The 11,801-nt window shown below is 38.0% G+C and overlaps 2 protein-coding genes across 4 annotated transcripts in view; one reads left to right on the top strand and one right to left on the bottom strand.

Moving 5' to 3' along the window:
• The first annotated feature begins 753 nt into the window (after positions 1-753).
• On the top strand, positions 754-10,996 carry LOC141004498 (complement factor H-like). Of its 3 annotated transcripts, XM_073476012.1 has the most exons (10): positions 754-866; positions 1,883-2,077; positions 2,560-2,739; positions 5,824-5,991; positions 6,486-6,665; positions 6,813-7,007; positions 7,090-7,269; positions 8,233-8,397; positions 9,178-9,226; positions 10,590-10,996. In XM_073476012.1, exons 1-9 carry the CDS (start codon positions 797-799, stop codon positions 9,186-9,188), a joined length of 1,344 nt encoding a protein of 447 aa, XP_073332113.1. In that variant the 5' UTR covers positions 754-796; the 3' UTR covers positions 9,189-9,226; positions 10,590-10,996. The 3 variants fall into 3 exon arrangements, with proteins under 3 accessions (XP_073332113.1, XP_073332114.1, XP_073332112.1); XM_073476013.1 differs by lacking the exon at positions 9,178-9,226 and having other exon boundaries at positions 757-866; positions 6,486-6,539; XM_073476011.1 differs by lacking the exon at positions 9,178-9,226 and having other exon boundaries at positions 757-866.
• aspm (assembly factor for spindle microtubules) overlaps positions 9,897-11,801 on the bottom strand; it is a 25,967-nt gene continuing 24,062 nt past the window's right edge. The window contains exons 24-26 of the mRNA XM_073476016.1: positions 10,566-10,742; positions 10,245-10,417; positions 9,897-10,142 (exon numbers count right to left, since the gene is read on the bottom strand). Of these exons, the coding sequence (XP_073332117.1) occupies positions 10,040-10,142; positions 10,245-10,417; positions 10,566-10,742 (453 nt within the window). The 3' untranslated portion in view covers positions 9,897-10,039. The remainder of the gene's footprint in view (positions 10,143-10,244; positions 10,418-10,565; positions 10,743-11,801) is intronic.

Genomic DNA, 11,801 nt, shown 5'->3' with positions numbered 1-11,801 from the left:
ACAAGTGGGTGTTAATAAGGATACAAAAACAGGGAGAAATTAGGATGTGGAGGGCCCCAATGCCTATTTTTGTGTCAGGCCCCCAAATGACTAAATCCAACCCTGGTTACTTGTAATGAGTAACTTAATGTGTTAGTTTTGCAACTGAAGTCATCAGGTTTTTTTGTTTTTTTTCAAATAAGCAATTTGTTGCTGTTAACATTTTACCCTATTGACCGGTTCCCTTTGTCGCTACAAAAATACAAAAAAGAAAATCCCACATTTGCTGACACATTCACACATTCACATCTTTTTCTTTTCTGCTTCTGGGGCGTAGCTGTGTACTAATGATAATTAGCCAATTCTGTGGTTGTCAGTGTGCGTCAGCCTCCATGTTGTGAAAGTATTCTCATTATTTTGAATTTGTGAGTGAAAGGGACAAGGACATTACAGTGAAATGCAAATTATGCCTGGGTGAATTGTGTCTGTCGGCTGCGAAGCACAACTCCTCAACACTCAAGTACCCTCCGTTTGATTTACTTTCATGTACTTAAAATAATTCAACTTTTTTCATTGCCGTTGTATGAACTTGTTGGCTATATGCAGTGAGCCTTAACATTGATTTGGCTTTTGTGTGTGTGTGTGTGTGTGTGTGTGTGTGTGTGTGTGTGTGTGTGTGTGTGTCACTGTTGTCATTGTAAATATGTTTATTCTTCCCTCCCCCGAGAGACTTTGATCTGTAAAAGTCTAAGGGTAAAAACCTTTACTCAGCCACAAAGGGATTATTCCTAAATCCAACAGTTCGTAGATCTTCACCATGAGACTCTTTTACTGTCTTTGGCTCTTTGTCCTCTGGATGAACACGGAAAAATCTTTTCAACAGAACGGTAAGAATGTCAGATTTCAGGTTCATTTTCTCTGTTGTTTTACTGCACTTAGAAAACAAAACAATCATACTGACATATTTGTCACTTAATGCTGTGGGCCATCTGTAAAGAAAAGCTATGTCTTTTATTCCAAAAGTAAAAGTCCACAATGCATATTTCTCCAAGAAGCATATTTCTCCGCCTGTTTTTGTATTGATTAACATTTGCAATATTTCACACATCTATGAAGCATGGGAGAAGATTTGAAATTCTATTGCTTTAGTGGATAAAACCTTTTGCTCACAGTTGTGATTTGTCCGTTTTTGTTGCTTCCTCAAAATCCTTTCCCCACATACGAACATGGAAAAAGAGCAGCTGTAAAGAATTTTATGAGCAACACAAAGAACCCAAAATGACTTTATCTGTCAGAATTTGATCAATTTGGCTTAATAACATGACAGTTAATGAAGACTGTGAACAGAGTATAAATAGTGATATCCAGCCCATGGTATAGCTCACGCTGAATAATTAAAGTTTGAAACTAGAATGCCACTCAGTAGAGTGCATACATCCACCTGGGACAGTCTAATCCAATATCAAACATTTAAATCAGCTAGAACTGGATTTTTATTAGGATCCACATCAAAGTGTATGTGCATAGATACCAGTCACCTAAATAAGCCAGATTTTTTCATTAGGTCCATGCATTATTCCCTGAGAAATTAACAAAAATGTGGAATCTCACAATGTTCTACAAAAGAGTGAAAAAATTCTGGATCCGTCCCTTTATCTGGATCTGTACCAGAAATGAATGGGGTCTATTCTGGGCTGAAATCCATCCTCCATCCAAGTTTCATGGGAATCAATTGAGTAGTTTTTGTGTAATCCTGCTGACAATCCAACCAACAAACAAAAACAAATGGACATGGGTGTGAACATAACCTCTTTAGTGGAGGTAATTAGATAGATAAATAGATGTCAGAGTGTTGTATGCTGTGTGCTAACAGTTGATATGTTTAATTCCCCAACAAATGCAGAAGTAAGATGCAGACTGACACTGCCGCCACTCGAAGGAACAATGTATGAACCTGCTTACAGAAGTGTATTTTCCTCTGGTGACACAGTAAGAGTCACTTGTGGATCGGGGCACTGGATTTCTAACCCTCAGGACACCTCAGCAGTAATTACATGCAATGATGATGGAGAATGGAGTGTCGGACCAGAATGCCAAGGTATAAAATATATGAGACAGGTCACCTTACTGTGTGTGTCTTGGTCATTAAAGGGACACTATGTAGTGTTGGAGGAGAAATTAAAACTCAGAATTTGAATATTTATAATATTAATGAGGTAATAACACAAACACAGAAATATTTATCTTTTACATAACTGAATAAACAAGCTGTTCTCAGAGGAAAATAAGGTCCACAGATCGCTGTTTGAAGCTAGAAAGGTGGCAGGGTCCGCCACATATAAACAAAGTAAAACAGAATGAAACTGTGTTGTCCTTTAAGCTCAGTTTGTTTATTCAGTCATGAAAACAAAGAGAGTTTGTTTATGTAGTTTGTTAAGGCATAAAAAAGTCAATGAAGCTCTTTCTCTTCTGATTAAAATGTCTTCCCCAAAACTGCATAGTGCACCTTTGAACCCAAGATACAGATATTTAATTCTATCTTAATTTACTTAAGATACAAAAGTCTTTCTTTTATTCTAGATTTTTTATGCAGCAATCCACAAGACCCACTTGTGCATTTTTGGTATGTTGAATTGGGGCAATTTCGAAAATTTGGCGAGTATGCAAATTATAGGTGCAAGTCAGGCTACAAGAGGACAAATGGCATCACCCGGGCCATATGCACAAGAGATGGTTGGAGGCCAAACCCACTTTGTCAAGGTATTGTGAAGTTAATCTTGTGTTTATGACATTATTGTTAATTAAAAGTTAGTTAAAGTTAAAACATTTTTTTTTGTACTTTTTTCCACTAAAAAGTCTTGGAACTAAAAGTCTGCTTTCCACTATATACAGATACTTGATCAAACTACTGTAGGGTTCTCTAAAAATGGGTAAAAACATTCATTTTTATTTTACTGTGTTTCTGTAATCTTAGTGATAGCAAAAACATGCAGTCTCTTCCTTTATACTGCTTCTAGAACACAGAGTAGAATAGGACTCAATTTCCCAGAATCCTCTGTTTTCCTGGTCGTACAAGAGTCGTGTTTAAATTAATATTGTTTTATATTAACTCTGTAATTCATGTCTTATATTGTTTAAAAGTATTCTATTGTCTTTTAAAACTTGATAAAGGTTAAGTTTTTTTGTTTAATACTAACTATGGTTTTTTCCGCGGGAGGAAGTATCCCAGAGTTCCCCGGGACACAGGAGAGCTGGCGGTGTTTTTTTCCTCGGCAGAGAGAGAAAAAGTCAATGTTTGGAGACTTGAACTTAATGTTGGCCCAGATATTAGACTGCCCAGAGAGACTTAATCGTGCAGAGTATTCTTTTTCACGTATCTCAGTCGACTGTGTTTAGTGTGGACGACGGCAAAGTTTTCTTTTCTCGAGCCAGGACTGCGTGGTCTCCGCCATTAGCTCCTACATTAGCTCTGTTAGGAGTTAGCTCGGTGGCAAAGAACCAGCCTGCTGCGCAACACGGACTTGAGGACGTTTCCAGTCGACATTCGTGAGGGTCGAGAGGACGGAGCGGACGGCGGACGAGGTGACGCAGATAACGAGGACGTGTCGGACGGTAGCCTGGGCTACGGGAGTCGTCACGGGGCTGTCTGGACATCGCTCTGCTACCTAGCTGGCTAACGCCATTTTGCATCTACAACGGGAGGTTGCGTGAGTACTTGACATTGGAAACGAGTGCAGGATAGCGGCACGGGACTGTGTTAAAGCAGACTGTGAACTGTCCCGGTTTCTAAGTTTAACTTCTCATGACTGGATAACAATTTTCATGTGCACCAACGCTACGAATGGGCCCCAACGGTTAGGAAAATTATCCAAGCGCTTGGGTTAGACTTTTCATGGTAACATTATCATTTGTTTTATTTCTATGTGAACTGTGAAAATACTCTGGTACAGGTGTGGGTACTATTACTGTGTTTTGAGTACACGAAAGCACTCTCTTCTGATTTTTCTGATATTTCTATTCATTCAGGTGATTGATATTATATGTTGCACATTCAATAGGTGTGAATACGGTTAAAATATTAGGAACACATCTAATTATTTCATAAGTGAATGGTTTATTAAAGGAGAACCACAATTTGATTTAGTTTACAAATAAGCTAAAAACCTCATAGGTTTATTTTCATTAAAAAGGTTGAGTTTGAGCTCAAAGTAAAACATTTCAATTCATTGATGTGAGAGAACAGTAAGGGTTAAAAGTGTACTCTTGAGTAAAAATTACATCTTTTGAGTAAGAATTATATCTACCTACATATTTCATTATTGGTGTGTTGAAGAAAACTTAAACTGTTCTATTGATCTAAAAGGGTAAGAGGATGAGCATTTTAATGCTTCAGGTAATAACTGCCTTGATTTAAAGCATACAAGCATTTTGTTTGTTATTTTCTATTTACTATCCATCTCTGAAGCATTTCTACTTTAAAGGTATTATTCCAAAGATCTAGAAGGGTTTAAAGAAAATAAATGTTTGTGTTCTACCTTTACATATTGTGGTTTAACATTCTTTTAGAGTAAACTATGTTTACATGAGTTCTGAGGGCTTACATGATTTTTGCTAGAACATAGCATAGTAAGTTTTCAGTGGAGGCACCGCGTTATTTACATGATATTTTCCCTTTCTTTTTCCACTCAAGTGATAAAGTCCCTTGCTTAATTCAGTAGAGAAGAACCACAGCAAATTCACCATCTTTAGCTGAGCACCTAGGACCTGTTTTATTCTTATTGGGTGTGACCTCAGTGTAGAATTATAAACACTAAGGAAAAAGGGGTTACACTACTAATACTAAACTACTAGTAATCCATCACATTCATACACCACTCACCCAGAGACATAAATACATTAAAAAAAACTTGTAGTTCAAATTCAAAAAGGAGCATTATCAGGTGCCATATTCAACAAGCATTTAATAGCCCTTTTTTTGTTGCAGGAACTTATTAAATGACCCAAGAATATTTTCAGGAACTTAAGTAATTTAAGTAATTTAAGCGGCTACAAGGAACTTTAGTTTGTTGTTGATTCTGGCGGGCCCTGTGGACAAAAGCAGTATGGGCATCACAGCCTTGTGTTGTAAAGATCTTGATCCTACTTGTGGGTTAATTTGTTTTGGAAGCCAGTTCTGTATTTATTGGAGCCTGTTTTTGCAGGATGCATAGTGATGAAGTGATTCATCTGTTTGTGGCAAGATATATTATAAGGGGCTCCATTTATCCATTTGATCTATTAATCACTTTCTTATTGACCATATGTGAGCATATTGTAACATGACAGCAAAAATTAGACCTTCCCTGTCTATCTCAGTTGTCCTGTGGATGATCTGTTGAAGTTGTTTAATGCTGCTGGACTGTGGATTTCTTTGAAATTGGATTTTCCGCAACAGTCCAAAACATGGAACTTTGTGCACGTTCTCGAGTGCCTTGTCTCAGTGGCTCTCTTTGCTCCAGTAACATAGACAACAGCGGTTGCTAATGTTTAGAAATTTAGAGCAATGAGATATAGCTTGGTAGTGAGGCTAACATACAATGTTAAGTTACAAGCCAGAAGTACAGTAGTCACTGCCGTTCCACCAGAGTACAAAGCAGCTTCTTTCCTTAAACTGAATGACTCCTCAGTTCTCCACCATCAAAAATAGTTTAAAAATTTCATAATCGGACCAGCTGACAGGCATAAAGAATAACAATAACAACAATGTAGAAGCAACCATTCTTACTGCTGACAGTAACAGAGTTGACATGTACAGTAATGTATAATTGCATTGTTCATTTGTTTTTGTTTTGTTTGTTTGTTCAGAAATAACATGTGACAGACAGGATATCCAGAATGCACATATTGTCACCAATAACAAGCTGAAATACAAATACAGCGAACGGGTCAATTATGTCTGCCGTGATGGTTATCAAGGAAGTGTTACTCGAACCTGTGGGGAAAATGGTTGGATCGGGGATTCACAATGTACAGGTGAGGAAGTACAGAACAAAGCATGTTTTTTTAATTTTATTCAGTCGCTTATCCATTTTTTTTCCTGTCTTTCCATCAGAGTGATCGAGCAGTTTTGTTAATGCTAGAGGGCCAAGTAGACCATCTGAATAATTTGTTTTTATGGCAAAAGAAAAAGTTGCTAGTTTGTGACAGACATGATTTCCAGACTGTAGACACTGTCCACAATATGAAGCAGCAATACAGATCCACTGACCAAGGATGTTGTAGACTCATGGTCAGCATCTGTACTGTCAGATTTATACTGTGAAAATTCAACAGTAGTTTACCTCTCAGGAATTCTTTCCATGAAAGTAAATAGTAACAAATAGAAATATTCAATCTGACCTGTGGTATGCTCTCATCATGGTTACAACCTTTGCATTTACTCCTATACTGTTCCACAATGTTTGCTTATTCATGAACACGTAAGTGACAACGGAGTTAAATTCATGCTCACTTGTTTTCATCAACAGATACAAAATGCAGAGTACCTCTCATTGAAAATGGTATTGTGATTGGAAATATCCGTGAGTACGACACTGACATCCTGCATTTTGAGTGTAATGTCAAATATAAACGCACTGAAAACAGACCGTCAGTATGCACAGAAATTGGAATAAGAGCAGAGTGGAGCCCAACACCTATGTGTGAACGTAAGCATGAACGGAGTAACCCAATTAATTGATTATATTACAGTAACTAGTGAATATTAGTGCTGGATGGAAGGATGTCATAGCATTATAGTGTGTCTTGTTACAATAAACAAACAGATAATGTGTTTAATTTCCCAACAAATGCAGCCGTAAAATGTAGACTGACACTGCCACCACTTGAAGGAACCAGCTATGAACCTGCTTACAGAAATGTGTTTACACCTGATGAACAAGTTACAGTCACTTGTGGAGAGAAGTACTGGATTTCTAACCCTCGGGACACCTCAGCAGTAACTACATGCACTGCCACTGGAGACTGGACTGTCAGACCTGTATGCAAAGGTAAAAAACTACATGAGCTTTAGTGCTGCTGATGATTATTAATCTTATGTCAATTGACTTAAAATGCAAAGTTTCATTCCAGAGGTTACATGCAGAAATCAACGCGAGCGAAATGTGAATTCTTGGGATGTCTACTGGGGTCAACGAATAACACTTGGTGATACTGCAAGATATAGGTGTAGGTCAGGCTACAAGAGCACAGATGGCACCAACCTGGCCACATGCACCAGAGATGGGTGGAGACCAAATCCTCTTTGTCAAGGTATTGTGAAGTTAACCTTGTGATTATGACATTAATATTATTTTATTTTATTATTTAATTTTGTGACATTGGGTGAGGAGATTTTTGTCCTGTTAGGATCAAAATGTTTTTTACCAAAAAGTCCCAGGAACTTAATTTCCACAATATACAGCCACTGAAAAAGAAGCAGCATCAGGGAGTGAACTTATCAAGCATTGTACAGCTGTTGATCCTCTGCAGGAAGTTCACCACGGACCCTAGAATCTTTTTAGGGACTCTAGAGGACTAAGGGACCCAGCATCCTCTTTCAGTTTCTCAACCAATAGTTTCTACCCACTAAAAATCCTTGTCCCAGGAGTAATTGAAGGCCCAGACACTGTCAGGGGAGAGTTTGATGTCCTGAATGTCTCTGACTTGTTGAACTACAACTGAAGAGCAGTCATTCACACAGTTAGCAGTTACTGGGAGCCAGCAGTGTAAATATTGCAACGATGAGAAAGAACATTAAGTGTCAGCTATTTCAATAATGGATTCATTGTTTCAGTTATTTTTCAAGCAAAAATGTCAAACATTTGCTTGTTCCAGTTTGTTAAATGTGCAGATTTGCTGATTTTGTCCTCATTTCTGACAGTAAATGTAGAATCTTTGGGGTTTGGACTGTTGGTTGGACAAAAGAGGCAATTTAAAGACATCACTTTAGGCTCTGGGAAATTGCAATGAACATTTTTCATATTTTTATGTTTTATAGACCAAATGATTATTCAATTAATCATGAAACTCATCTGCAAATAAATAGATAATGACAATAAGTGTTGTGTCGTCCATAGTTGTGTTGGTATTCTAACCTTTTTAGTCTCCTGTTCTACCTTTTAGTAATGATACTACTAACATCACTCAAGTCACTCTATGTATATTTCGATCAATCGATAGATAGATAATTCTCTCTGCATAAAATAGTAAATAAATAACTGCATTTGTTTTTAGAAATCATTTGCGAAACAGAGGATATCCCAAATGCAAATATTGTCAACCCCAAGTGGAGATACAGAAACAATGAACAGGCCAATTATGAGTGCAAGGAAGGTTATGAAGGACGTCCAACTCGAATCTGTGGGGAAAATGGTTGGACCGGGGATTCACAATGTACAGGTGAGGAAGTACAGAACAACAAATTCATTGTTGGCATGTTTTTTTAAATTTTATTCAGTCGCTTATCCATTTTTTTTCCTGTCTTTCCATCAGAGTGATCGAGCAGTTTTGTTAATGCTAGAGGGCCAAGTAGACCATCTGAATAATTTGTTTTTATGGCAAAAGAAAAAGTTGCTAGTTTGTGACAGACATGATTTCCAGACTGTAGACACTGTCCACAATATGAAGCAGCAATACAGATCCACTGAACAAGGATGTTGTAGACTCATGGTCAGCATCTGTACTGTCAGATTTATACTGTGAAAATTCAACAGTAGTTTACCTCTCAGGAATTCTTTCCATGAAAGTAAATAGTAAAATATAGATGGAAATATTCAATCTGACCTTTGGTATGCTCTCATCATGGTTATAACCTTTGCATTTACTCCTATACTGTTCCACAATGTTTGCTTATTCATGAACACGCAAGTGACAACGGAGTTAAATTCATGCTCACTTATGCTATGAACACCAGCCAGCTATGAACCTGCTTTCAGAAATGTGTTTACACCTGATAAACAAGTTACAGTCTATTGTGGAGAGAAGTACTGGATTTCTAACACTCGGGACACCTCAGACACATTAATGTCAATTTTGTATTGATTATTGTGAACAGGAGGCATAGCACTATAGTGTGTCTTGTTACAATAAACTAACAGATAATGTGTTTAGGTGCTTGTTTGGAAACATTCTCTTATTACAAAAATAGCTAAACACAATGTGTTTCCGTATGCATTTTAGGTGAGAAATAACAGCCACAACAGAGGCAAGACGACGTCGGTGTGTAAGGGTAAGCCAGAAGCGTGGAACAGTGTTGTGACGGTCTGATGGCGATGCCGACAACTAAACAGATCCTTCACTCATCAAATAGGAGAAATGTCCCACACTTCGACCCACTAAAGCAACATTACAAGACCCAACAACAGTAATGTAGTAGCAGCCAATGTCCTTGGCAAACTGAGGAAAAAAATACTGAATTTATACTTTGAAAAGTCACTTTCATCCCGTCTGTCCTACCGACTCTTCGTCACACTTCCATACTGGAATGATCGTTGAAAAACATGAAGAGCTTTCTGTGAGTGACTTCTTGAATCAAGTCGTTATTTTTGTTTTGTTTTTTTGCTTTCCTCACTGTTTCTCTTCTTGTGCATCAATTTGCTGAGCTGAACAACCAGTCAGAGATTTCTCTCACCATGCTCATTCAGCTGTAAAGCTGACAACAAGGGTCACACCGCAAAAAAACTAGGGCCACAGACGCTCATCAAAGGCCACTGGCTGACAGCAGACTGTCCACCTGGTGTGTCAGGGCCCTTAGTGGTGTTACTTGGGAGCCACACATGAGAAATGATTTATTTTTTTAAATTACTGGCTTTACCTGGCTTCCATCTGCCAAACTCCACACACAGATTTTTGGCCAATGAAAATTATGCTGACACATTAGAAAGACACATGAAACTGGCCCATGTTAAAGAAACAAATCCATTTTAATATATACACAGGAAAAAATGGAAATGTGCTGGTAAAAAAAAGACGACTTTAAACAATACATAAAAGAATACTTTTTGAAGCAAAAAGATGAGATGACAAATAAAAGCTGGTCTATTTACAACAAAATGGAGAGTGTGTTTGCCACCATTTGAATCGCCCTGAGAGGGTCCACAATATCTTTTAGCTTGTCCTTTCTGAGAACCCAGTCCGGTGCAAACCTGAAAATCAAAAACAGGATATCAATTACCACTGCGAACACACACATGATTCTGTATATCCCAAACACATACAGTACTGTATTTATTTATGAATATACTTACTTCGGCACAGGGCGGGTTTTGCGAGGCGTAGCTTGAACGAAGAAGCTCCCGTTGATTGATGCGTTCATCTTCTGTTTGACAACAGTTCTTTCTGCGTCCATCTTGTGTTTGCGAGCGGTGAGCCGGTAAATACTGTGGATCCTATCCAAGACCTTGGGTAGCTTCATAACCTCCTAAAAGAAAATTCAAATTACAAACACATTTAGAAAACTACAACAGCTGTCTTTTTTATAAAATGAGACTTTGATATCAGTATTTCAATTTTATTAAACTACTGGAATAATATATTTCAAAAGTCTGTATGTTAGAGTAGCTACGAACCACAGCACGGTGTTTGTCTTGCAGGAGCAGAGCAAGAAGGAAGCAGGCCTTGGTGAAGATGCTGCCGCCCTTTTCTGCCACTTTATCCCCTGCCTTCTCCCGATATCTCTGCAGCAGGTCCAGCAGCGTTTCCACAGAGTTTTCCACCAAATACACTGCCTCGATCGTCTTGTGGTACTGAGGGAGGAAACCAAGAGGCAGTGGGTAAAGGAGAGGGAATGAAAGAGGGACGAAACTACAAACTTTGACTTGAAATTAATTTTGAAAACTGCCTTTGATGCTTATATTACATCATGCCTGAATGACTGCAACACTTTGTTTAAATCAATGTAATCTGCTGGCATTTTGCTGTTTTATAAACATGACATTTCTTGTTGTCCTTTTCTCTTTTGCTCTTCTTGCAAAAATAAAAGCTCTCAGGCCAAACTCGAGCAATTTCCTTTTCCTTTACAGCTGGAGGACAAATGGCCGATTGTGGTGCAGTAGCAATTGTCATACAATAAACAAAGCACACAATTAATATATCCAATATCTTTGTGCGATGTAGATCAAATCCAGTTATCTTTTGTAGTCATTTTTTAATAGAACTCATAGAATCACTTTGCTTTAAATATAAATAGTATGATGCATTTCTCTAATCCGGATTTTGCACTTCCGAAAAAAAAAAAAAAAAATCTTTCATTTCTTCATTTCTTTGTCTTCTCATGAATAAAAATGCAGACTATGCAGAATGTTCGAGCGTTAACCACAGTGATGTGCACCAAATTGTGGGAACAGGAAACACTAAGCGAAGAACACAGTCAGACAGATGTTGGCCTTGGGTCTGAACTTGGTTTTGCAGAAGAGAAACTGAGGAACAGTTAGTTTATATTAAGGAACAGAAAGTCTGTGGGGAAGTGAGATCAGAGCTCCTGAGGAAACGCTCTGACCTCTTCTGTCCATCCTCAGTGGCACTAAACACATAAACTTTACTTGTGTCACACAAGTTACTTGTTGTGAACTTGTTACTCAGCACCATGTGCAGGATTTCTACTGTAACATGAACTTATCAATCGGATTAATATATAGATAAAGGAAAAGTTTGACATTGTGGGAACACATTAGAATTACAGCAGGCAATCAATACCAGTCTCGTGTGTGCTAAACATTAAAGTACAGACTGGAGACAGTTAGCTTAGCTTGGCCTGTCTTTGTCCATTTACCAGCACCTTAACTTAAACTTTAACATGTTGTATT

Source organism: Pagrus major, chromosome 11 (genome assembly GCF_040436345.1).
Source record: "Pagrus major chromosome 11, Pma_NU_1.0".
Taxonomy (NCBI): Eukaryota; Metazoa; Chordata; class Actinopteri; order Spariformes; family Sparidae; genus Pagrus; species Pagrus major.
This window is presented reverse-complemented; position numbering and strand designations above follow the sequence as displayed.